The sequence below is a fragment of the Aethina tumida genome, chromosome 1 (assembly GCF_024364675.1).
Source record: "Aethina tumida isolate Nest 87 chromosome 1, icAetTumi1.1, whole genome shotgun sequence".
In the NCBI taxonomy this organism is placed as follows: Eukaryota; Metazoa; Arthropoda; class Insecta; order Coleoptera; family Nitidulidae; genus Aethina; species Aethina tumida.
In genome coordinates, this window is record NC_065435.1 from 15,865,017 (window position 1) to 15,892,720 (window position 27,704).

General features: G+C 30.4%; 2 protein-coding genes across 2 annotated transcripts in view; one reads left to right on the top strand and one right to left on the bottom strand.

Annotated features, from left to right (window-relative positions):
- Positions 1-1,281: 1,281 nt before the first annotated feature.
- On the top strand, positions 1,282-6,690 carry LOC109603848 (synaptojanin-1). The gene is made up of 9 exons (XM_020020386.2): positions 1,282-1,622; positions 1,682-1,908; positions 1,966-2,264; positions 2,321-2,465; positions 2,958-3,533; positions 3,592-3,748; positions 3,803-5,124; positions 5,180-5,309; positions 5,366-6,690. The coding sequence occupies exons 1-9, from the start codon at positions 1,496-1,498 to the stop codon at positions 5,770-5,772; spliced, it is 3,390 nt and encodes a 1,129-aa protein (XP_019875945.2). The 5' UTR covers positions 1,282-1,495; the 3' UTR covers positions 5,773-6,690.
- A 2,507-nt stretch (positions 6,691-9,197) lies between these two features.
- LOC109598647 (potassium voltage-gated channel subfamily KQT member 4-like) overlaps positions 9,198-27,704 on the bottom strand; it is an 87,415-nt gene continuing 68,908 nt past the window's right edge. Inside the window, exons 10-17 of the mRNA XM_049970838.1 lie at positions 24,177-24,343; positions 23,416-23,517; positions 21,568-21,659; positions 21,357-21,484; positions 16,699-16,795; positions 16,070-16,392; positions 14,301-14,491; positions 9,198-13,434 (exon numbers count right to left, since the gene is read on the bottom strand). Coding sequence (XP_049826795.1) covers positions 13,100-13,434; positions 14,301-14,491; positions 16,070-16,392; positions 16,699-16,795; positions 21,357-21,484; positions 21,568-21,659; positions 23,416-23,517; positions 24,177-24,343 — 1,435 coding nt within the window. The 3' untranslated portion in view covers positions 9,198-13,099. The remainder of the gene's footprint in view (positions 13,435-14,300; positions 14,492-16,069; positions 16,393-16,698; positions 16,796-21,356; positions 21,485-21,567; positions 21,660-23,415; positions 23,518-24,176; positions 24,344-27,704) is intronic.

Genomic DNA, 27,704 nt, shown 5'->3' on the forward strand with positions numbered 1-27,704 from the left:
AAAAAGGAGGTTAAAATTGAGGCTATCGTTTATACTTTTTTGGAAATGGAAACGGCGACAGTGCACCTAACTGTGTGTATTCTCCTCCTGCAAAGCAAGTTGATGTAAAACCATTTATTGTGGATTCCTCAACACCAAAACCACCGGCATATTTATACACGTCTCCTTATAATTCATACAATCCACCCAATGTGTTAAATCCTGTTGATTATCAAGATAATGGCATCGTTTAACCTCCCAATACTTCACCTACAGGTAAACTCACTCAAGACTCATACGCTGGACTTACTCCTGATTCTCTAGTTGCGGGTATATACGATAAGAAACGGGACACCACTATTTCCGAGCCTCCAAAACTAACCTATTCGGCACCCTTGCTACCCCTAGCTCCAACTTCTGAGGAAAGCATGCCATGCCCCCAGAATTTTCAATGCCCGATTCTCATCACAACCACTCGTTCGACAGACTTCCAAATTGCCCACCAAAAAGCGAAGATAAAATTTACTATCTCCCTAATAATCCTCACGAAACAATTCTGGATCATCCAGTGAACGAACCTCCACCAATGAACAGTCCACCACCACCACCACCATCAATGAATAGTAAACCTGATATGGCCGAAGATGCCACTCGTATGACGGACCTCCAAATTACCCACCAAAAAGTGAAATCTACTATCCCCCTGATAATCCTCAACGGAGGATTCAAGTCACCAAATGGAAAGTTCTGCCTCATCCATAATATAACCCAGATAATTTTCCAGGTATCTCTTATTTATTTTTGTCATTGTACAATTTTTTACGTAATAAACGGTTTAATCCTAGAAAGCAGGTCAAAACTGAGGCTTATAGTTTCTTCAGTTCCAAGAACCCAGTATATTTTTTTCGTAGCATGAGTTTTCTAGTAAAATATTGACAAAAAATGTTGATTATAACGGTGATTATTTTATTGAATAAAACTTATTTTAAAGTCAAATGTACCTTTTCCAATGATAAGGTATGATATTATATATATTATAGATTGTTATGGCAATGAAACGTATAAAACTCTGTCATTCTGCTTTTAAACTTATAAATATAATCTTATATATTTATAATCACATGGATTTAAGTCATATAAGTATAAGTATACTTAAGTGGTTTTAAGTAAGTAGTAGAAAGGAGGCTGAAATAGACAACCCGGTGTACAAGTTCTATGTAATTTTTAATAAAAACATACAAATAAGGCCCTAAACAAACAGCTTAACGTTTAAATTTATTGCATAGTTGTGCTAAACAACAAGCAGAAAAATATAAACAAAATATTTTATAGTAAACAGGCGCAGGCGTATTGTACAATGTGAATCGATTTGGCGCAGGGGGTGTTAGTGTGAAGGGCAGAATAACATTACATACATGTCAACAAATTTACCGTGGCAACTGTCACAGGGGCAGTAGGATACTGTGTCAATTAATCTAATGGAATTGTAAATCATATTATTTTTTGACACAACACAATGGCTATGTTCAAGGGTTTTCGAGTATTCGAAAAATCCAAACCTCCCAGTCCACACAGTGTCCTTTTAGAAAGAAAAGGCAGAGATGAGACCCTTTTATTCGAATCACAAGCGGTCGCCGTACTGTGTAAGTTCCAATGTTAATTGTGCAATCTAAGCAAAAATTGGTTGTGATTAATTTTTTAGCTGCCCAAGAAACTGAGGCTGTTAAAAAGCAATACACCAAAATATTAGATGCGTATGGATGTTTGGGTGTCCTACAGTTGTATGCTGGGGAGACCACCGTTTTGTATTTGGTTATGATAACTGGCTGCTTTTCAGTGGGTAAAATTGGTGACTCTGAGATTTTTCGTATAACCCAAACCCAGTTTGTACCACTCCATTACCAGCAGACTGAAGATAAAATTGTTGAAGTATGAAATCTTAATGCAAGTAAAATATCAGCTATTATATCTATAATTTCATTTTAGGTAAGAAAATTACTCAACTCCGGTACATTTTATTTCTCATGGTCAGGCAGTGTAGGGAATAGTACACCTCTAGATTTAACATTATGTGCACAACGAAAACAAAAAACACAAATAACAGATCATAGATTTTTTTGGAATAGAATGTTGTATGTCCATTTAGTAAGGTTTGGTGTTGATTGTAACAGTTGGTTGGTGCGTGCAATGTGTGGGTCAGTTGAAATCCGTACTGTCTATGTAGGTCACAGGAAGGCTCTTGCTGCTGTTATATCAAGACTCAGTTGTGAAAGGGCTGGGACAAGGTATTGATTATTGATTCATTTAGGTGGCATTAAAATTTATGATGTTTGACTTTTAGATTTAATGTGAGAGGAACAAATGATGAAGGGCATGTAGCTAATTTTGTAGAAACTGAACAAGTTATTTTCCTAGATAATGAAGTAACATCATATTTGCAAACTAGAGGCTCTGTACCATTATTTTGGGAACAACCTGGTGTACAGGTATGTTGTTCAGTTTAGCAAGAAATCATATTAGACTTGCACATCCATAGAAAACACTGGAATTAAATGTTTTCAATATTAATAAAATAAATTTACTTTTATATATACTAATTAAATTTGCACATTCACTATAACTGGTGATTTATTAATACTTTTGTTTATGTAAAAGTGACATCTGTAATATACATTTAAGATTGAAACCCTTCATAACTTCTTTATTTATAATTCGATTTTAATAAATAATAATTTAAAAGATATTAGATACAGAAAGTACACATACCATAAAAATATTTTTTCTGTGACATCTGACTATGAAAAACGTTAGCATACTTTAATTTCCTTGTTTTATTATATGTAATTTCTTTGTGAGACAGTTTGGGAAATTATAATTATTCAATTAACATTATTATACATTTTACTGAACCTTATGATTCAATGGCAAGTAAAATTGAAAAGGGCAAAGTCCAATTACAAACATTAGTATCATTCCAGGTTGGATCTCATAAAGTACGAATTTCCAGAGGATATGAGTCTTCAAAGTCTGCTTTTAACCGTCACATGTCCACAATAAAAGAAAGATATGGCAAGCAGGTGATCGTAAATCTCTTGGGCACTAGTTTAATAGGTAGTAAAGAGGGCGAGGCAACATTGAGTCAGGAATTCCAGAAACACCACAAAGAATCTTCCCACTCGGATATCGCGCACATTGTCTTCGATTATCATCAGGAGTGCAGGGGCGGTAACACAACAAATTTACAAAAACTGAAGGCCAAAGTGGAGAACGAGATGCAAGATTTCTCGTTTTATCACGTAATTGGTAACACCACGTACAGTTTACAAACTGGTACGATTCGAACAAATTGTCTGGATTGTCTGGACAGAACAAATTGTGTCCAAACATTCTTTGGACTTGAAACATTAGCAAAGCAACTACAATCAATGCAATTAGTTGATAAAAAGCAAACCATATCAAGATTTGAGGAGGTTTTCAAGCAAATGTGGATCAATAATGGCAATGAGATCAGTAAGATTTATGCGGGAACTGGAGCAATTCAAGGTGGATCAAAGGTAAATATGGTACCATTGTTATATGTGGTATGTTTTTAACTTACTTAAATTATTCTAGCTGATGGATGGAGCCCGATCCGCTGCTAGAACTATCCAAAATAATCTACTTGATAATTCCAAACAAGAGGCTATTGATATTTTATTAGTTGGTTCTACTTTGTCCACAGAACTGGCTGATAAAGCCAGAACATTACTTCCATATAATACGCTTCACGGTGAGGTCATAAATTAATAATTATCTACTCATCATCAACATGTTTCTGTTTTAGCTCCTCCACATGTCTTGAGGGAAATGTGCAGGAGGTACTTAGAATATACGGATGCGTTGCCTTTAAGGGTGGCAGTTGGAACCTACAACGTGAACGGTGGAAAGCATTTTAGAAGTGTTGTTTTTAAAGATATCCAGTTATCAGACTGGCTCTTGGATCCCCATTTGAAGAGTGGTGGTGACTTGGTTGATACTGGCTACGCTGACGATCACAAATCCTTACCTGTTGACATTTATGCCATAGGATTTGAGGAGATCGTCGATCTTAATGCCGGAAACATAGTGAATGCAAGTAGTGAGAACGCCAAAGCCTGGGCCATTGAGCTGCAGAAGGTTCTTTCCAGGGATAGACCGTATGTACTAGTAACATACCAACAGTTAGTTGGCGTTTGCCTGTACGTATTTGTTAGACCGGAGCACGTGCCATACATTCGAGATGTTGCGGTGGACTCGGTGAAGACTGGTCTTGGAGGCCATACAGGCAATAAAGGTGCTGCTGCCATAAGACTGGTGTTGCATGCCACCTCCCTTTGCTTCGTTTGTGCCCATTTCGCAGCTGGCCAGTCGCAGGTGAATGAAAGGAACGCTGATTATAATGAAATCACAAGGAAAATTACATTCCCCATGGGTAGATCCCTAAATTCCCACGAATATTTGTTTTGGTGCGGCGACTTTAATTACAGAGTGGACATGGATAAAGATGAAATAAAGGAGTGCGTTAAAAGAAACGATTTCGAAGCAATTTTACAGCACGACCAACTCAGGAAACAGAAGGAAGAAAAGAACGTTTTCAAGGATTTCGAGGAGGGAGAAATCAGATTTCCGCCCACGTACAAATACGATTTGTTCAGCGATGATTATGATACCAGCGAAAAGTGCAGAGCTCCAGCATGGACTGATCGTGTTTTGTGGAAGCGGCGTGCCACATCTGTTGAATTGAATGGGCTTGCAGATAAGTCGCCAGGCAAATTGCTTTACTATGGCAGAGCTGAGCTGAAACAAAGTGACCACCGACCAGTTATAGCAATAATCGACATCGAATCTAGAAAAATTAACGAACAAAAGCGACAACAGGTATTCTACGATGTTATAGCTGATATGGGGCCACCAGATGCTACCATCATTGTTCACTGTGAAGGGTTCTCACCTACTGACAATGATACTGGGTTATTTGATGATAATATGGTTATGATATTGTTAGAAGAATTTGCACAATTCGGAGAAACCATCTTGGTTAGATTTGTAGCTGACACCATGTGGATCACGTTTAGAGATGGCCAGTCAGTTTTAGAAGCTTTACAAAAAACTAAAGGAAAAATTAAGGCAAGTAGTTGTTATGTACATATTTTTAAATTAATTTGCTTTTTACCTTTTACAGATTCAGGATTATGAGTTGACCTTAACTATGAAAACTCCAAATTGGGTGGATCAAACTAAGGATGAAATTGGTTTATGTTCTAGCAACACTGTACCTTTATACACTTCTCCAAGTCAATCTGATTATAATTGTACGTAATAATTATTGTGCAGTCAAGAGTAACTATAATGTCTCGTATTTTTATAGGTTTGGGCATTCCAGAAGTACCAAAACAACCCCAACAATCAGGTAGAACAGCGCCTCCAAGTAGACCACCGCCTCCTAGTGTGAAGTCGACGTCGGCCTCGCCCTCGCCATCACCGAGACGGGTGGTACCACGGGCCGGGGTGATTAGCATGCCCGCTAAGCCGGCATTGCCCAATTTACCGCCGCCGAATATGCCACCACCGGACCTACCGCAGGACGAGTCTTCCGGTATTTACGAAGAAATAATTGATGACTACATAGCACCGGAACCTCTGGAACCGCCACCACCACCCCCAAGACCCGAACCTTCGTCAAACATTCCACCTCTTACTCCCTCTAGAGTTCCTCCGCCAGTACCGGCCAGATCTGCACCGCCTCCTCCTTTACCTGCAAGACCTAGGCAGTAAATATTCAAGCTTTCTGCTTGATCTTTATATTATTGTGCAGTATTGTATTATTCTATATGTATGTTTGTATTTCTTTTACCGTTCGTTGTTTAATAATCTCTATTAGATTTTATATGTGTTATTTTAATGAAGTTTGGTGTCTTAATATTCACTATTAATGTGTAATTTGGTAGAGATTATTGTATATGAATGGTTATGTATATAAGTATATCAAGACTACCACACATTTTCCTAATTTTTTAAACCGAAAATACAAAATTCTTCAAGGTTAATATTATAAATAAAAACTTAAACTATCTACCATTATTTTTTACAGAATTATATGTGGTCTTGATTGAATAAATGTTATTTATAGAAGTGCTGACAGTTATATATATAAATTGTTATTGTTTCACTTGCCTTAATCTGTGACTATAGTTTGGCTGTTATTAGATAATTTAATTCTTCTTGCGTTTATTATATTAAAAAGTATTTATTGTACATAAACAGTTAGATCGTGCATATTTAAATTATCTATTTCTTTTAATAGTCTATTGATTAGTTCCTATTTTGACTGGACTCTTTAATCATTCCATTCTGATGTTACATATATTTGAGAGTATATTAAATCATTTGTTCATGTCATGTGACTAGTAATAAATATTGTTCTTGGTATTATTTCCCACAATATATGCGGAAACATAATCCCCAATAATATCTGCTCCATTATTTAGGAACCGCTAGAAAATTGCAAATGTGAAATTTTTGCAAATACGATGTTTTAAGATTAATGCTGATAAATATTCATATATCAAGAGAATTATGTAAAAATATTGAAACTTAGAAAAATTATCATTTGAATATATTATGTATATTGCTAGTTATTTGGAGCATATATTTATTGTTTTCTTTTATAGCAATAAAAATAAATTGTACCATTTATTCGTATTTTTAGTGTATGATAATTTTGTTACAGTAGTATACTCATTCGATTAGTCGAAGTTTGGATAATAAACCAAATTTATTCATTAGGAGTTTACGGACAACAAGAAAAGGTATTGATTGAAATTTTTATGGCAATTATAATTTGACTTGAATTGTTTTTCTAATTTATTATGAACAAAATTATATTTCCGGTGGCACAAACTTTGTTATATCTTTGTACATCGTGCTAAATATATAACTAAGTTCTTTCAGTTAAATATTTTCAAATTGAAACTTGTTGAACCACGTGTGGCTATTGAGAAACGTTTCACATAAACATTTTTCAATGTTCAGCCAGTATTCCGGTACTAAATTTAGATGTTAATTAAAAATAGTGCTTTTGTTTGTTATGGAAACAATGATACTCCAATCGATGGACCAACATGTTTGATACTATACGGACCATATAATCAGTTCACAAGTATTATAAATAAAAAACAATGTTAAAATGGAAATGATCGTTTATTCTGATACTGAAACACTTCTTACATGTAACATTAGTAACTAATACCTAATTCTATTATTAATTATAGCTTGGCCATTTCGAGTTCCAAGGCACGAGTCAAGGCGGCATCAAGTTGACGAGGACGATTTTGCAGCAAAGCTTTCTTAGTTCCTTTATTCCTTAATCCGTGGATAAATGCATCCACGGCCAATGTTTGTATTATTTGTTTCGGTGCGGGGGACCAACCAGCGCGAACGAGTCGTACCACATTACGGCTGAAGTCTTGAAGACTCTCATCGGGTCTCTGCACACAAGACTTCAGCTGGTTCCGGTATACGTGTCCCGGTTGCGTCTGTCCGAATTCCATTTCCAGGTCCCTTAACAGTTGCCCATAGTTAAGTCTTTCCGGGACAGACATTCGTAGCAGTAATTTGGCAGCATCTCCGTGTAGCGCCTTGACCAATTCTCTTGCTTTCTCTGCGTAAGTCCATCCATTTGCTAGGACCGCCTTTTCAAATTCCTGACGGAAGGTTTCCCATTTAGACTTACCGTCATATTTTGGTGGATTTAATTTGTTTTTTGTGGTACTCCGATCGCCATCTGATTCGGATGGTGGGGTAGCCTTAACAGGGCTTTTTAAAGCCCTGTACAAAATTTTTAAATTTTCATCTAATCTTAATAATGGCTCCGCTTTAAAGAAATCTAAAGATGTTTCAGCGTCGTAGTTTACAATTAATTCACACCTCACAAAAGAAGTGCTATCTTCTAAACAAATTTCTTGTGCATTGTCCTTAAAGCAACGTAAAGGCGTCCTGAAGTGCTCACCTTTGGACAAATTAAAATTGTACTTTATATTTTTGGACCTTTCACTCGGTCCCAAACAAGTAGCTTTCAAGGATAATTTACTGTCAACGTCAAGAGAAACATGTATAAAAAATATATGTTTGTCTGTATAATACAAGAACGTTTTGAATGTGTCTATAACTGTGTTGATTTTGAATTCTGGTGTTTTAATAAGTGACTCAGTATGATGTTGTCTAAAATGTTGTATCATTGCATAACTCGGTACCTTTTTAGCACATAAAGGACATTCGTACTTGTTGCTTTTGCACATTTCTTCATGTTCAAGAACTTGATTAGGCGTCAACAGTTTTGAACAACCTTCATAACGGTTCACGCACTTAAACAGCATATCTTGGGTAACTTTATTGAAAGAAGACTGTGTACCACCTTTCACATCAACACAACGGCCACAACTTATTTTACCCTCTGAAATGATCACTGGAAATACAGACAGGTATTTACCACAAGTGGCACACAGGGAACTCTCTAAAGCTTTATCCGGCACAATTGAAAACATTTTGTACGTGATGATGATTTAAATGACCTCAGTAAATTTGCTTGAAGAATCAAACTGTAAGCGTCTCGAACTGAGAAGATTATCTAAGGTTGTGTGTTTATATTGGGTGGAAAATAATATTTCTAAGAATTCTTTCAAATTATCAACCTAAGAGGTGAGACAGGTGATACCATTAATGCTATAGTTATTATTTATAGAGTTCCTTTATATTATAGGTATATATGGTAATATGGTGCACTTAAATAATAGAAAAAGAAAAAGAGGATGTAAAAGAAGGCTTAATACAGGTAACCTCAAATCAAATTCAACAGACAAATTAATAAGAAATAAAAATGAAATGAGGAAAGAAATTTGTAAAATTCCACGTACAGTGCAACTTTCTTGGGTTAAGTATTGTTCAAACAATTTTAGAGCTTAAATTCATCGGCCAGACCGGCGAGAATTGCCATAATCAACCTATTTACAAGGAAATAATTGGCCTAATTTTATTATCCCCACTTACCTTTTTTGTCTATCTTTTCTTAAGAAAACTTAGTGTTCAGCTAATTTTGGATATATATGTTTATACCTACCTGGTTTTAATAAAAAAATTTGTTTATTTTTAGTGTTAAAAATTAGGAGGGAGCAGATAAATTTCAAACTGAAAATCCTGTAAATCATTAATATTTTATTTGTTGTGATAACAGTAAAAAACATTTACTACAGTATGGAAATGCAGTAGAAACAATAACGTTAAAATGAAAAAGTGATAAAAACAGCTATGATACCATGAACTTTGTGCATTTTATGAAGAAATAACATATTACATATAACAATTATTTTAAAACTTTAATAACACTAGTGCTCAGTGTTACTAAAATTTACATATTATACACACATTAATATTCAGAGAGTTAGTCTTAGTTAATTTTTCTAGTATATTAACAAAAACAAATTATATATTTGATCACATCTTTATGTAGGGTTGGGGCTGAGTAAGACGATTATTAATATTAATTTTGAACTTTTGAAAAATGTAACTTTTCAGCTTGTCACCATGCCCCTTTTATATTTATATTATTTAATTTTACACATTAAAATCAAATGTGAGATCTTTAGTTTAATGTTTTTTTTTGTTTTATTGGGTGTGGATGCTAACAATAGGATTTAAAGCAAATAATTTTTGTCAAATTAATAAATATTCTTGGTATATCTAACTGATATCTTAAAATTTTTGAATTCTAGTAACCATCACAAAAAATACATGCTTTTCAATTAACATATTTGATAGTTAATGAGACTAAAAATATATGATTTTCTATACATGTATATGTAGATATTAAATTATTTACTTTAAATTTATTTAACATTATTAAAATTTATTTTTTACTATAATTTGGTTAAATAATTGTAGGTATTATTAAAAATCAAGTAATTGTTTGAGATCTATAAAAGTAACAAAATATCATTTATATTCTTCACATATAATTATTGAAAATAATGGTCCAAATAAATTCCAATATTGTTTGTTTAGACGAACTTATTTCAAATTAATTTTGTTCGGTTCCTACTTATGAATTTCAGTGGGCTCTAAATATTTTTAGTTAATTTGCGTCAGTTGATTAAAAAAGTAAACACTATTAATGATGATTAAAAAATATTTACGTTATATTGTAAATGTTTGGAAATTTTGTTAGCTGCAAATGAATTTTTGAAAATATTAATTAATATCCCGTCAGCAATTTATATGATAGACATGTGAAGAATAATAAATGTCAAACTAAAAACACTACAACATAAATTATTTGACAACAAAATTGTGTGCACACTTGTTTGTTTTTTAGCACTTAGGTGTTAACAATGTTAAAAGATTTTAAAATATCACTTATTATTAGGTTTTTTACAATAAATGGAAACAATAACAAATGCATAACATAATAAATCTTTCGTAAAACAATTGATCACAGCATTTCTTAATTATACAATAAACTTATAATTAAGTGTGGATTCATGACAAGTGATACAAGATAGAAGTTGTGAACACTGTAAATAGGCTTTGAAAAAATTTGTTAATCTTCAGAGGACACTACTAGATCAATGGGTTATTGTGACATGTTTTATTTTTTCTAAAGTGCACTTTTTGTTTTTTTTTTTGATTAAATATTACCAAGCTCGTCAAGTTCCTTGTGGCTACAGCACGTAAAAAGGCAAGTAATTGAAACAACTGTGTTGAATCAATATTGGTAGTTGATAATTGGGATTTTTTATTGATTTATTTAATTTGATTATTCATTCAGCATTTTGGACAACTAATGAGAAAACAATACGCATGACGGGCAAGGTAAAACTGTTGTTTGTTGTTAGTAAAGTATATTTTTAAAAGTTATGTATATATATTTAGAAATTCATTTTCTCTAAAAATAGCCATGTAAGAATCCTATGACTAAATTTCATCCCTTGTAAGAATAGGAGGATAGATGAGGTAGATTGGAGAGTAGAAATGTGTCACCTACTTTTTATATAAAATTTGTCATGAATCATATATTATATGTATAAGTACCTTTGACTACAAAAGCAGCCTATTTTTAAATGTAAGCATATTTATTGATCGATGTATTTTGAAAATATTCGAATAAGAATTTCTGAATAGCATTCTAATTAAATAACTATATGAAAATTTAAGCCTACTTTTTATAAATGTTATTTTATTAATATAAGCGTCATTATTGTGCCCTAATATTCAGTACAAGTTAAAAATATCTATCTTTGGTTTTACATTTTTCTAAAATTTCAAAATGGTTCCTATACTTTACGCAATCGTTTTTTGGTTCGTACAACCATTAATTAATTGGTACAAAAATGGTAGCTGCATACGGTTGATGTATATATATTTACAAGGGGATTCAATAAACACTCTAAAACCCGGACAATTTTAAATATACTCATATAAATATTTACAATAATATAATAAATATACAGGGTACCCCATGAACCTTTCTGTGCGACATGATTAACATTATATGTCTATTAACGTATTATGTTTGAAAATCTCGACGAAAAAACATGTTCGTTGTTTCAGAGATAATTTGTGGTCGTTGTATTTGTTAGGATAAATAAAATATTTTGTTTATTGTATTATTTATGTTATTAATGGAATGAATCATACAGGGTGTCCCTGAAAGTTCTGCACCAATACACCGATTTGCCTTATCTTATCTAAGTACAACAGTTAACAATTACTGAGTTACAATTTCATCATTTCTTATTGATAGAAATGTGTGAACGTTATAAAACTTGGTATACAGAGTTTTTCAGGGTGAAATATTCAAATATGTTAACAAATTTAATGTGTGGTATATAAGAAAATAAAATTGGAAATATATTATTAACTTTGACGCCCTCTATCTCTGTAATTGTAACTTTTGTACTAAGATTAAATAATACAAATCAGTCTTCTTAAGAATTTGTGGTAGAATTCTGTGCAAATCTTTCGGGGACACCTGTATATTTATGTTATGGACTGTAAATCAAATCGATGACGATGTAGTAGACCATTTTTATAAATAGAAGGTTATATTCATATTTAATTTTAACAGCAAATACATTTAACTACAAATATGTTTATATATAGTACGAGAATTTGTCCACAAACATAAATACATACAGTTTGATACACATGAAATATATTAATTGTCCGCGGATATAGGAAGATGATTGGTCTTAACATTTATTTTTAATTACACTCTATATTAGGTATATGCTCAATACTGAGCAATAGATAGGGTGCATCACCACTTACCCGAAAATTTTTCATTCTTACAACAATCTTTCCGGTTAAATTCAGAAGAAAATCTAAATCTGTCAGGTCGCAGCTGAAAAATGGGTGTCTGGTCGTGGTGTGAAAGAACACAAAACAGTTTAAATCATCCAAACACCCTGTACATATCACTGTTATCTTCTTAGGTCGGTCAAATTGTCAAAAATCTCATTTTTTTAATGCAGCGTTGACACTCAACCAGACACCCAGGCCCAATTTCTCTTTTCCAATATCCATTATTAAAATTTTTGGGATAAATTATGTCGCACTCTATGTTAAGAGTAGGTAATTCCTAAGGATACTGTAATACACTTAAAATGCTTTAGTCTTTTATACATTTAGTATTTGGAATATCCCTGTATAATGGTAATTTTTATTTGAATTTGAAGTCGATGATAAGATTTACATAAAAGTAATACATAAATCAACAAAAAGGAACAAACTAGTAGTTGATACAAATAAACATAAACGATGTAAAACATTACAAATAAATAAAATTAATTCCAACACTCCCATTTATTGCAGCTCAATTACATTTAGAATATTCTGATTGACTATGGTTAATTCGTGTAGTTTTTGAGATAACCTGTATGATAATATAGAGGTAGATTTGTAAAAACATCTGGTGCAATAAATAAGCGCGTGAGGCGGCGATGCAAAATTAACAGAACAATGTCTAGACGTAAGACTGAGAATGATTGATAAGTATATACATTTTCACTTAAATTAGTGCGTACTGAATTATAACGATAATTATGGAGTATCATACATCTTCTTTAACATTTCTGTGATTTGGTTTTAAGTGTGTCATGTTAATGGTTTCACTATAAACTTCTCGACTGCTGGGATAACTCAATGTCATAGGTGAAATTATTATTTCAGATTTTGGAGGACATAATCGTGATGTTTCATTGATTTCCTCGTCATCTTCATCGTCTTCATCTGTCTGCTCCATTTGGACCACTTCGTCTCCCCTATGCTCACTTTGCATGTCAGGTTCTTGCTCTTCAACAAGCACCTCGTCTCTGTTATCATAATCATCATCCTCCTCCTCCTCTTCCTCATCTTCTTCTTCCTCTTGACAACCGGCTAGACTATCTGCAGATAACAAATTACATTTAAGCACAATTAATATTACCTAAAAGCCGCATGCTTTTAATACGGTTTGGGCAATTAGTTGACAAAATGTTGCAGATATTGGTTCTTACAGAATGTGCAAGTTAACCACATACATGCTCAGTTTTTAACATGTAATTAGCATGCATGCAAGTAAAATCTTAACAACATATAAATAAAACAAATTAACATAACATTCTGTGGCTTTAGGTTTATTTAAATTTTAATTGAATCAATTTCATTAATATTTCATTGAAAATGCAAGCGTACCACTCACTATGCACTTTTTTCCACTCCAAATAATCGAAATAAATAATATTATTTGTTTAGTGTTGCCTCTCAATATGAAATGGGAGTAAATATAATTTGTAAACATGTTTAGGTAAACAAACATTCTTTGTAACATCGAAACTGGGGGGACAAATGGGTTTAAACATGCACATTCCGAATATTGTTCACGAATGGGACATTCACAATTAGTTATTTCCAATTCACGGTGAACTCACTTATAGAAAGTTGCTTATACAGAAGTTGATGAAGTATAACCGTCAGAATAAGCTGCAAAATATTAGAAAATATGTGCCAGCCGAAAAACTTATTACAAGTTAATTTTATGTATATATCAAAAGATTTAATTTTACTTTATTTTGTCGTCACTTCTCTTTATCATAGCTGACTTACCTAGTGTTAGATCGAAGAATAATTTAAAATCATTTGTATGACTAAGCTTGATTTGTGAACTTGTTTTTCAAAATATTTTGACAGCACGATGAACTAATTAAAATTCCTTCATTTATAATCACAAAGGAAAACTGGTGTATGATATAATATAAAAAAATATATATTACCTGCAGCATCTCCGATATTTCTTCCGCTGGCTGTGTGACGGTCATCTGACAAATCTGACAGAGCAATAGCGGTACTGGTGGATGGAGTGGCTGAAATCGTCGTTGAAGGAGGCGGAGGTACTACAATAACCACCTCACCATCGTAAGGGGCACTGTCCGGTGGAGATACATAATTGTGTGATGAGTTTGAACTAGATTTTCAGGAAACTAATTAGTGAGAAGCTTCACTACTTCAGTGAGACACCAACATAACAATTTTAATTAGGTCTAGGTAATCAACGGTGTTAACACGATATCGGAATGGGAGCGACGAAATTTAAAAATATATGGCAAATCAATAGTTCAAAAGTGATACACCGTCGATGAAAAAAATACGTGTTTTAAATTCTGGTCTGTTCTATTTGATGAAATATTTTTAAATTTATGCAAGTGGTTACTTTATTGGTAATTTTTTAAGAAACAAATAGAGCAATACACAGAATATAACACAAGTATATATCACATATGTTTGATTTCTAGAAACGAGTACTAATTAAAATTTGAAACTTTATAATAACAAGCTGATAAATAAATAGGAATCTTGAGTCACAAGTTGATTTAAAATAAATTACGTATTGCTTAAGAGGAAAAAGAATATTCTGTGGTACTAAAAATACTCATTCAGTTCTAAGTAATTAGATAGAGAGGGCCTTCACGTCATACATTTATATGGGTGTTTCTAATTATTTAGATTTCTACAAGTATAATTTCTTTGTCCCAAATGTGTTTGGACCTTCAACCCTTGCCATTAATGTACCCCTTGGAATCCCATCAGCTTTGTATTATATAAATTTAGATGGTTGTTTTCAGTTTATCTGCAATATGTCCTTGTTCCTAATGTACAAATTTTCTCGGAAATCTAATGTATTAGAGATAAAATAACTTTCAGTGTAATCTAATGAAATTTTGTACGTGTTTATTCAGTTACATTTTAATTAGTTATTCAGTTCGAATAGAAATCAAACGACATTTTTAAAGGTTTCGTGCACTATAATGCATAACAATTTTCATTGGAAAATGATGTAAAATAAGAAATATAATGCATTAATAAATAATAACTTTAATCGATAATGCATTCCACTTCTATTATACAAGCTATAAAATAGATCAAACGTCACATTGAGATTCATATTGTTAAAATATTATATTTTAATCACATTTACACCATAAAAAAATGATTATAGTTGAAATACATGATGTTAGAAATATATATGATATATATTATCATTCTCATGTAGTATTTTATTCATATATTTTTATGGTTAGACTTTTAAAAAACAGTAAAACAATAAAAGGAATGGAAAAATTATGATGGCATTTTATTATCTTGGTAAAACAACAAAAATTCCTTACATCAAAGTAAATCAGTGTTGTACCTTTTGAAGTAAATTCACAAAAAAGTTAAGAATAAAAACAGATGTTAGTGATACTCATTTAGTTTTTAAATTGTCATGTTTGAATTCAGCAGTATGAAACTTCAAATTTAATGAAAACGGTGTAATTCTTGTGATTTTTAATGAAGAATTTTGTGCCTAAATTAGGGACGACTTTTTGTTTGAGGTAAATATGATTAAAACGTAATATTTTAACAGTAGCAGACCACTCTGTGTGCTGTCAATAACTTTTTAGTTTCCAAACACAGCTTCACAGTTACTTTAAGAACAAGATAACATAAATACTCAATACTTAATACAGCAACAGAAACTGGTCACTTGCCAACGAATACAAACCTTAAGGTCACTCTTTTCTTAATCCTATTTCCCAAATCCGAAAATCCGCGATGCATGGGCCTTCTGGTAACCGAAATCTGTGGTGGTTCTCTAAAATTCTTGGTTAACGGTGAACTAGGTTCAGATGATTGTTTGTCAATTAAAATCGGTTTCGGTTTTAGTGCACTGGTCGATGGTGTGATTGCGCTGGCACTGGTCGAGGCAACGCAAACATTGCTTCTGTCTGGATTTGATTGTTGGGCAAAATAGTAAGGCATGCTACGTTTGCGGTCGTCCAAGTACAGCTCAATCAACTGATCAATCTTCGTCTCAATATCATCCACCTAGAAGAAACATTTCTATTTCCTGAAGCTATTTTATATATATCTTATTATATTAGGTATCTGGAAAAAGTAATTTACGTTCTTCTTTAAAGCTAAGAAACCAAAATCATTCTTCACCTGTAGCATCTTCTCTAAACGTATTCAATACATAAATATTGAAGTAAATCATGAGCCAAAAGCGTAAATAAATGTTTCAAGTACCTAATATTAATGATTCAATTAAAATCAGTCAGAAATTAGATGCAAGAAGTACATGTAGTTTAAAAAGGTCCGAAACTCCCCATATTAAAGTATCTTGTTTATTACCTGTCTCTCAACTTTGACAACTCTTGATGCTAAACTGATTTTAGACGCATAGACGTCCTTAGCTTTCGACCCTTGTTTACCAAGAATTTGATCCAGTCTGTAATCAATAAGGGCATTCAAATTAATCAAGTTCGAATAAAACTGTGCACGCAATAACGTTGATAAAATCATATTTTTGTATTTAATTAAAGTTGAAAGTTACCTTTTACCGTTTTAGTCGTTAAACTTCTATCAAAGTTGAAATTAACCTGTGGACGAGCTTTTTGTATCCACGGTTTAATTTATATTATTTAGGTTATTCATTCAAAATAATGGTATATATTAATTAGATGGTGTAATGAAAAAATGTTGATTAACGAATGTGAAGGGAAATATTAGTTTTGATACAACATTTTCAACATTAATTTAATACACACAACAAATACTGATAATGTAAAATAAAACAATCAAACCAATAAACAAATAAAATAAAATTGAGCGTATTTGTTATAGAAGGATGCATGCTGGTTGTTGTTTTTGGTTACTAACCATAAATATGCTTTATGAACATGCTAAATATAGTACTGTGGAATCCATTCAATTAAATTATTTGAACATTTGTTTAGTACTACTCAAATATTAAAAACAAAATGGCATAATTTAATTGAGTGCATTATCAAAAGCGTTTCGTGTGATGTGTGATGTATGTAAATATTCATAAAATGGCGTTTGGTCCAGGGTCTTACCTGAACTGTAAATTTTTCACCCTATTCAAAAGATCGGCATGCCCAGAAGAGTATTGTTCAATCACATCTTTAACATCATAAGGTTTCAACGCCTCTCTAAACTTCTTGCGTGCCACAAAATACTTGAGCTACACACACAAAGCGTGGTACAGATGAAATGAGGAAAATAAATACACTTAGTCAAAAATAATTATATTACAATATCGATTATATTATTAATTAATTTCTATTTCGAGCAAATATTATGTCCTACAAAGTCAACACTTTTATCGAACATAACAATTAAATGGTTTGTCATCCTTAAGAGAGAGAGTGTGAAGGATCATACACAGAACAATTACCACATAGACGAGGAAGCGTTGCAGTTATGCATGTTGAATATTGGGAACAGAGTCAATACTACTAGTAGTTTGTATAATTAAAAAGTAGTCACATGATACAAACATGAAGTTATGGTATGTACTTTTGTTTTGTCCATGAACTAGGGTCTATAAACATGAACACTTGGGATAACACTAGTGAATAATATATATATGTACACAATGCATCATAATTAATTTATAATAACACAATTATTAAATTAAAACTAATACTGGTGTACTTATTGGGAAATACACTAGTTTAACTAAAAGGAAGTTGTAAATTCCTCTTTAAAACCAACATTTTAAAACATTTTACCGGTGAATTTTGTTGGTATGTGCATTGCTCAGGACGGTTATATAAATTTTTCAGTTTCATTCGATAAATTCGACGAACACACCGATTTAAAAGCTCCTTTTTCATCATGATCATCTTCGGTAATAATATAAACTCGCGAACGTATTGCGGACGAAAATCAGGAAACTATGCCCGGGAACCTGTAATTCTTTTTAGTATATGTTGAGTTGTCGGATTGTTTTTGACAAAGCATGCAGAAGGGATTATATTTGTTTTGTAAAATTCTCGGACAAAATTATAAAATAACAGGTTCAATATTCTGGTTAATTAAATAAGAACAATAATAAATAGGCTTTTTTACTACAGAAAAACAATTAATAAAATAATATAAATCCTACTAAGAATAAATTCTTTATATTAATAATATTATTAACTTGTGGCACAAAAAGTAAAGGACAAAGTGAAAGACAAAATTTGATTCAAATCCTTTTACGAAATATCTATCAAAAGGTTCCAAAGTGCTCCACCTGGAAGAAGGAGGAGTACTAATTTTAGCACTTATTAATTTTCCCCACTGAATGATTACATTTTGGTTAGGAGTATTTTTTTAGTTAGATGTACTCGAGATATTTGTTTCATAGCAACGAAAATCACCCTGTATATGTAATTTATATTTTATTACCTTGTTCCACAAACATTCAAATATTAAAATACATTTGAAGCCACTCTCACAAATATAATTAATGTTGTATTAAAGGGTTGGAATTTTTTTAAAAAATATTTTCACAAATCTCAAAGTTCAGACTAAATACGACGAAAACGTATTTCGGTTTTAATTGTTTTTTTTTTTCAGTTGATACTTTCTGCATGTTTGAAAAACATTGATTTATATATTCGTGCTTATGAGAGATAACAAAAAATCTAGGCCACGATTATTTCATGTGGCGCCCGGAGCCGTTTTCGTTAGGCCTTTTTGGCCCCAATCCGACATTGATAATTGTAATTTGTAACACTGACATTCAATTAAATCGTAGGCTTGACCACAATAATAACCATAACGTAGCAATTACATGTTTGAACCCTTCCAAAATTTTGTGGATTAGTGTTTGAAATTCGTTCTGATTCTAGACGAATAATTTGGTTGAGTCGTTTTAATATTAAAATTGTTTTCGTGTTTTCGCTAGTGTTTGTGCCATACAAAAATGGATGCGCTTCTTTAAAACACCAACCATATGATGTTACTGCCATAATTATTGGAGGATCCATGGAATAAGCTATTCCATGCATCTTCCTGACATACTCCACTGGCCAACTGTTATAACTAATTAATACTTAACTAATATCTCTTAAATTATCGATAATTATACAGATAATAATTTTTAATCATTTTTAAAACACTTTAATATGATTCAAAAACTAAACTATTTAACATTTTTTTATCAATTTTTCATTGATTTTGACTTTCTGTAACAACTTCTTATGATATCTTACTTTGCTTTATGAAATGAAAAAGACAAAAATAAAATAATATAATTCTGCACAAAACAACGAAATTAAAACTTGTTCTCAAACATTCGTATTGAAGAAATTCTTCTTAATCAATTTTATCAGTAAATAGATCCAATTCAAATTAATTAAAATAATTAATTGGTATTGATTTCCCTATATAATGTCTAAAATGTGGTTTTTATACAGGCTTCTACATCTTCTTTATCAGTTTTATGTAAAATGAAATAGAAGCTTCCTTCTTAACAATTTTCTGCTTATTAATGTGATCATTTAGCTTCAGATGCAGCACCAATAAACATTTGGAGTAAAATACTTGTATTTCTTTTTAACATCAGTCAACCAAGTGTCAAAAAGAATTATATGGAGAGGCATTTAAATATTTTTGGAGATGATTACATCAAAATTTTTCACTATTACAATTGTTCATTTTTCTTAAATACATTTGTTACTCTACTAGGTTAACTCACATCTTACTCTTAGATGAAATTTTGATGGAATCGTCACTAAACGTCATCAAATTCAAACCCTCTTTTGACTAGACTACATTAAAGACTTACATATCTTTTTCATTTCATATTCAAATTATTTTTTGTGTTGTCTTGATTTTTTGCAGTAAATGTATGTAGTGTATATTAATGCAAAACTCCGTGTTTTTATTTATTAATGCTAATATATCACGCAACAATAGAGAAAAATGGAAATCAATACCTCCGTATTTTTCATGAAAAATTAATCAAATTTTTTGTTTAAAATTATTTACATTTATTTTATAAAGCTTAAACTTTTAATTTTATTTTTCAATACGAATAAAAGTTATTCGTGTAATTTAATTAGTTAGTGAACACTTTGGGGGTTAATAAATATTTATTACAATTTAAATCCTACATTATACAGGGTTTTCATGTTCATGATCCATTATAAATTTTTCTGGGGAATTTTAGCAGATATCGATTTGAAATTTTAATGACGTTTGTAATCCGATTTAAAATATTTTGAACAAGTTCCACACCAATTTTGTTATTTCAAGTGGATCCATCACCGTTTACCCGAAACATTTTACATTTAGAATAGTGTAATTCATGTAGTTTTTAAGATAATACGGAGGAATTTTTTAAAACAACCAGTGAATTTGGCTCTCACTTATAAAAATATTAAAGGCATTTTGTTCAAAATATTATCTAAAAAGTGATTTGTAGAATTAATTAATTAATTTCAATGGGCCTTGAACATGAAACAACCTCCATAATGGACACATGGTATACATGGTTCAACATATTATTGGAGGTAATATCTTTAACTAAGTGTATGTGTGTGGTTTATGCAACAAATTGTATATAAAAGAATTTAGTGTAGAATTTCACCTATTCTCGATTGTGAAGAAATAAGCATGCAAAGAAGTTAGCTTGTTAGTAAGTAGTGTGTGACGTTGATCAAGAAAAGCATCACATATACAGTGGCTTTAGAAGAATTGTTTATTCAAAAAATTGATGGAATACATACATGTACATAGTTATTATTTATGAATTTATATTTATTGGTATTACTGTTAGTCATTTTGTTTTTAGTAATTAGCCACACTATTCTTCATACATGTATTAAATACACAAAGTTGTCAATAAAAATTATTTCAAAACCCAATCCAAATACACAAATATTTGGAATATGTGTTAATTGGTAGCTGTGGAATTTATTTATAGTATCATTTTTTAAACTATTATTTTACTATGTACTCCACCAATTTTTCCAACTATTTACGCCATAGTGTACCTATTTTGGACATTTTTGACTCTGCCCAGTAAATCGACATGTCCCGCAGAATATTGTTCAATCACATCTTTGACATCATAAGGTTTCAAAGCTTCCTTAAATTTTCGCCTTGCTACAAAATACTTCATCTATGAAAAACACCGGAATCAATATGGCGAACACGCTATAGGTATTTAATTATGTATATATTTTAAATCATAATTATGCTCACCTTTCTAATTGCCCTGATTGCTGCTTTGTGTTGCTTGGTCAGTTGGATGTATCTTGGTTCCTCCTCCTCGTCTGGAACAATGGATATGACAACTACACAAATTTTTGTATTCATATCGGAGCATCAAAAACAAAGTGATATTTTGAAATTTAGAATTATTATTAGAAATCTGTTTATTAAATTTTGAAATTCCCATTAATAGTGTAAAATAATAATATAATTTATAGATTTACTGCATATAAATAATAGATTAATTAATATTTAACAAAATAATTAAATTGTAATTTGAAATGTATTTATTTTATAATTAACTTCTAATTACCTCTATATACAATAGTTGTCATATGAAATAGTTATTTTTGATTTTTTTTTAAGTGCAATGAATATTTTTAGGGTTTTCATATAAATTTAAATTATTTTTTGTTTCATTTTTAATTAAAATATACAGACAATCTAAAAAAGAAGCAACTTCTTGCTAAATCAAATCATTACATCAAAAAAAAAAAAAAAATTAATTAACGTGTTCCTTTTGATTAAGCTTTTGTTAACGAAAGTGTTGAAACTTCATAATAACATATTTAAGGGGTGCAAAATATTTTTGTTTTTAATTAAAATATACAGGCAATCAAAAATGGGAATAACTTTTAATGATTCTTGTTAAAACTCCATTAAATCAATTTATTACACCGCAGAAAAAGTAATTTGATTTGTGCCACTTTAAAGAGACAAACTTTAGCAAGTTTTTTTTTTTGGTTGAGCGTACATTTCGCATTATAAAAATTCGTCACGAGTCACGAGTTTTCATGTCATTAGTAAATCTTTCTTTGTGTTTTTAAGCTTTTTAAAGGTGAACCTTCCAAATTGAAACTAGTTGTCGGGGTGCATGCAGGAAACAGTTTTGTTTAAGCAACGACTAAAATAATTTGCACCTAACCGGTTTTAATTTATGGAATAGAAATTGTGTTCGGGCAAATCTCGCAGGGGCTCTAATACTGTGTGAACTTGACTCATTTAAAAAGTAGGGTGCATTCTAACTTTAATAAAAAATTAATAGAACGGTTTGAAGCGTTCTCGGGTACGAAATTCATGGTTTAACTTTCACTTAAATTCGATGAATAAAAAATTATACGTTTTGCGGAATTTAGTTTTAGAAAATGTTTTTATATTAGGTTCAGGAGAAACGATGTTTAATTTTAAAATAATTATTTTTTTTATTTCTGGTTTCTTGTACTGAAGAAAATATTAACCTCAACAATTTTTGAAATTTAAATTTGAGAGGCTATATTTTCTTCAGGAGAAAGTTTTAAAAAAATATTTAGATTTTCATTATTGAACGCATCCCAAATTTTGACCACCTTTTCTAGAAACATCTTGTATATATAGTGGATCAAAACCGGAAATTATTATTTTTCTGTACCTAAAAGCCGTGTTTTATAAATTAGAACCAGAATAGGGTTCATAAAATATTATTTGGTTGATTATATCTTAATAAAACTGAAGTTCAAAAGTCACTTTTAGTAGTACTACTGAAATAAATATTATTAACGCATCTAATAAGCTGTGAAATCATTAAATGATGTGAGAAGCAAAGGCCAAAAACTGTTTTGCATTGCTAAATTTTTTAAAGCGTGATTGCAGTGTTAAATTATTTGTATGTACAATTTTGAAACTTTAAATTCGTTCATTATATGCTAGTTCTGATGTGTCACAAATTTATTCTATGGCTCTGTTAAAGTTACAACAATTAAGGTGACAGTATACTTCCTTATTGGCATGTTAAATTCTATTGTCGGAAGCTTTCAGTTAAATTAGAAAATATTAAAAGTATAAAACGAATTAGAGACTTACCATCCGAATTTCGCTTGGTAACCACAGTGTCTGCAACGGAATCCTCACTTTGGCTGGCATTTAAATTTCTATTGCCGTTACTCATGCCCGATGATCCTGCTCCTGTTTATAAAAAGCATTAATTTATTTACAAAATAAGATTATACCCTCTTAGTTGAACAATGCTCTAAGTCCTTCCATTGATGGCCGCTTTACATATATTAATTTAGACGCTTTCAGAACGGCCTAATTGAAATTAATTAAAGAAAGTACTTTTAGAAATCAGAACTAACAATATAATGAAGTTATTCTCCATTGTTTTGCATTGGAAAATATGGAAAAAATGTGCGAGAAGCAGGAAAGTGCAATAAAAAATGATGCAATGAAATTAAATTTAAATTATTAGCTATAAAACCATAAGTCTATTAAATAATTTTGCTGACTATGTTAGTGGGAGTTTTTGCCAGGTCTTTGTAACTTTTTGTAAAAATTTAATAGTTAATTAGCTTTAATTTATAGTATTAATTCGAATGTTTATTTAGGGCAACAGTTTCAGCAAAAATTTCAGCTGAAAAACTCTAAACCATTAAAAAATTAGCACAGTAATCAAACTACAATCTCGGTCAAAGACAAGAAACAATTAGTAAACTGAATACAAAATAATATTTCATCGAATGTAACTGACAGAACATCCAACAGAAAACAACTACACGGCGGAAAAAGCTTTTCGGCATTGTTGCAATAGTTCGTTAAAAATATGTTCGGCTCAAAGCAATGTTTACCCAAATTCTCCTCCGAAGCATTGATGTCGACCAAACTTCTGCCTCCGCTACGTTGCGAAGTATTTTTGTGCGTCGACGGCGAATGCAGCGATGTACTTTTGTGCCGTCGAATCGTTGGCAGGCGGCTTACGAACGAGGCGTTGTGTTTAAAGCTGCTGGATACTCTCCTAAAAATTGAACTCATTTAAAACGGGGTGGAACGACGGAACAGAAGAACGGGAAATGTGACTCTATCCAATGAATAAGTTGTAAATAAATTGGTACGTGGTGTGAAGCAAATTATGATGATGTTGGGACGCAGAAACAATAATTAGCTGCATGCATACGGAAATTGTTTGGAATGAAAATGTGCCACATACACTGAATTGGTGAATTTGTTAGTTGATACCAGAAAAAAGGGAAGAACTACTGTCAGACAGGGGTCCTAAATCGGTTGATTTTGTTTTTTAAATATTTTTAGATTTGATAGAAAGAAACAATTATGCTTTAGGCAGATAACTGATATTTTGCTGATTTTAAAAAATTGTCAAAGTTTTTTCGACACATTTTTGCATAGTCAAAAAAATCCCTTAAAATTTCGAGATATGTGCAAATTTTTATTTCAAATGTTAATTATAATTGAGATAAAAATGTGGAAATCAATAATTTCGAAATAATTATATTATTATCTATGAAATATTGAAATTTAAATATTTTTATAAGCTCCAAAAAATTGTGACACATTAACTAATTTTTAAACAAATTATCAATAATTGACACAATAATTTTGTCATATATCATATTAAAAGCTTTACTTATCACAAAATTTCTGAAAAACATTGTTTATATCTTGACCAACTATAATTTAATGTCATAAATTCTATATTTTAGAGAAACTTGACTTTTTTACAAGCAAATTCAGTTGTGCTTTCTTTTTGACATAAAAAAGTTGCACATATCTTGAAATTTTAAAGACATATTTTTTTAATTTCCCATTACACGTCCTCTTTGTTTTATAGGCGATAACATTAATATTAATAATTACTTAAAAAAAACTTTAAAATTTCGACATATGTGCAAATTTTATATATAATTGAGTTTGAGATAAAAATGTCGGAATCAATAATTTCGTGACAATTATATTGTTGTCTATGAAATATAGGAGTGATTGATTTAATTTATGTTATAATTTTTTTATAAGCTATTGTGATTCAATAACTAATTTTCAAACAAATTATCAATAATTAAGACACAATAATTTTGTCATATATCATATTAAATAGCTTTACTTATCACAAAATTTCTAAAAACATTGTTTATATCTTGACAACTATAATTTAATGTTATAAATTCTATATTTTAGAAAAACTTGACTTTTTTACAAGCAAATTCAGTTGTGATTTCTTTTTGAAATAAAAAAGTTGCACATATCTTGTAATTTTAAAGACATATTTTTTAATTTCCCATTACACGTCCTCTTTGTTTTATAGGTGATAACATTAATATTAATAATTATATAAAAACCCTTTAAAATTTCGAGATATGTGCAAATTTTTATTTCAAATGGAAATTATAATTGAGTTTGAGATAAAAATGTCGAAATCAATAATTTCGTGATAATTATGTTGTTGTCTATGAAATATAGGAGGAGTAATTGATTTAATTTATATTATAATTTTTTTATAAGCTATTGTGTTTCAATAACTAATTTTCAAACAAATTATCAATAATTAATACACAATAATTTTGTCATATATTATATTAAATATCACAATATTTAATATTTAAATTAAATATCACAATATTTATGAAAAACATTGTTTATATCTCGGCCAACTACAACTTAATATCATAAATTCTAAATTTTTGAAAAACTTGACTTTTTTACAAGCAAATTCAGTTGTGATTTCTTTTTGAAATAAAAAAGTTGCACAAATCTTGAAATTTTAAAAACATAGTTTTTTAAGTTCTCATTACACGTCCTCTTTGTTTTATAGGCGGTAATATTAATTTTAATAATTACCTAAAAACCCTTTAAAATTTTGAAATATGTGCAAATTTTTATTTCAAATGGAAACTATAATTGAGTTTGACATGGAAATATCGAAAGCAATAATTTCAAGATAATTATATTGTTGTCTATGATATATAGGGGGAGTAACTGATTTAATTTATGTTTTTTTTTTTAATTTGTTTATAAACCCCAAAAAACTGTGACACATAACTAATTTTCAAACAAATTATCCATAATTAATACACAATAACTTTGTCATATATCATATTAAATAGCTTTACTTATTATAACGTTTATGAAAAACTTTGTTTATATCTTGCCAATTATAATTTAATATCATAAATTCTATATTTTTGAAAAACTTGATTTTTCACAAGCAAATTCAGTTATGATTTCTTTTTGTAATAAAAAAAGTTGCACATATCTCGAAATTTTAAATACATTTTTTAATTTCCCATTACACGTCCTCTTTATAGGCGATAACATTAAATAATTAACACTAGAAAAAATGAAAGAACTATTGTCAGACTGGGGTCCTAATTGATTGATTTTATTTTTTTTAGATTAGATAGAAAAAACCAGCTGAACTGTCTAGACCATAACTGACTTTTGGCTGATTCTAAAAAAGTGTCAATGTTTTTAGAGATATTTTTACGTAATCTAAGATAATTATTTAAAAAATCCTTTAATTTTTCGAGATATATGCAAATTTTTATTTCAAATGTCAACTATAATTGAGTTTGACATGGAAATGTCAAAATCAATAATTTCCAGATAATTATATTGTTGTCTATGAAATATAGAGGTAGTAATTGATTTAATTAATGTTTTTTAATGTTTTTATAAGCCCTTGTGACACAATAACTAATTAAATTAAATTAAAATTATTAATAATTAAGACATAATGATTTTGTCGTATATCATAAAAATAGCTTTACTTATCACAAAATTTATGAAAAACATTTTTTATATCTTGGCCAACTATAATTTAATATCATAAATTCTATATTTTTGAAAAACTTGACTTTTTTACAAGCAAATTCAGCATGTCTTTTTGAAATAAAAAGCATATCTCGAAATTTTAAAGACATATGTTTAAAATTTCTCATTACACGTCATCTTTGTTTTATAGACGATAACATTAAATATCTCGAAATTTGACTGAAATATCGGTATACCTTAGCTGAAGATGATTATATATATTTGGAAAGCTTGAATCGTGATTTCGTTTTGAAATAAGGTGCATATATCTCGATGTTTTATGGACACATTTTTGAGATACTGTCTATTTTTACATTCACAACTTACATTCAATATGAAAGACAAAAGTTACTGGACATATTATTCCGAAATTTTAAATATATATTTTTTTTTGAGTTAAGTAAGAACATTGATTGTACATATGAAAAGAAAATACCAAAAAATAATAATTATAATTTGTATTTACATTATGAACAATAATTAAAATATTAATGAGTTTTGTAACTGTGTTATTTAGCCTATTATAAAATACAGAAATATTTAATTACTGCTTT

Coding starts and splice junctions, on each gene's coding strand:
- LOC109603848 (XM_020020386.2), top strand. CDS start 1,496: ATGGCTATGTTCAAGGGTTTTCGAGTATTCGAAAAATCCAAACCTCCC. Junction 1,909..1,965: donor CTGAAGATAAAATTGTTGAA/GTATGAAATCTT, acceptor ATTTCATTTTAG/GTAAGAAAATTACTCAACTC. Junction 3,749..3,802: donor TCCATATAATACGCTTCACG/GTGAGGTCATAA, acceptor TTTCTGTTTTAG/CTCCTCCACATGTCTTGAGG.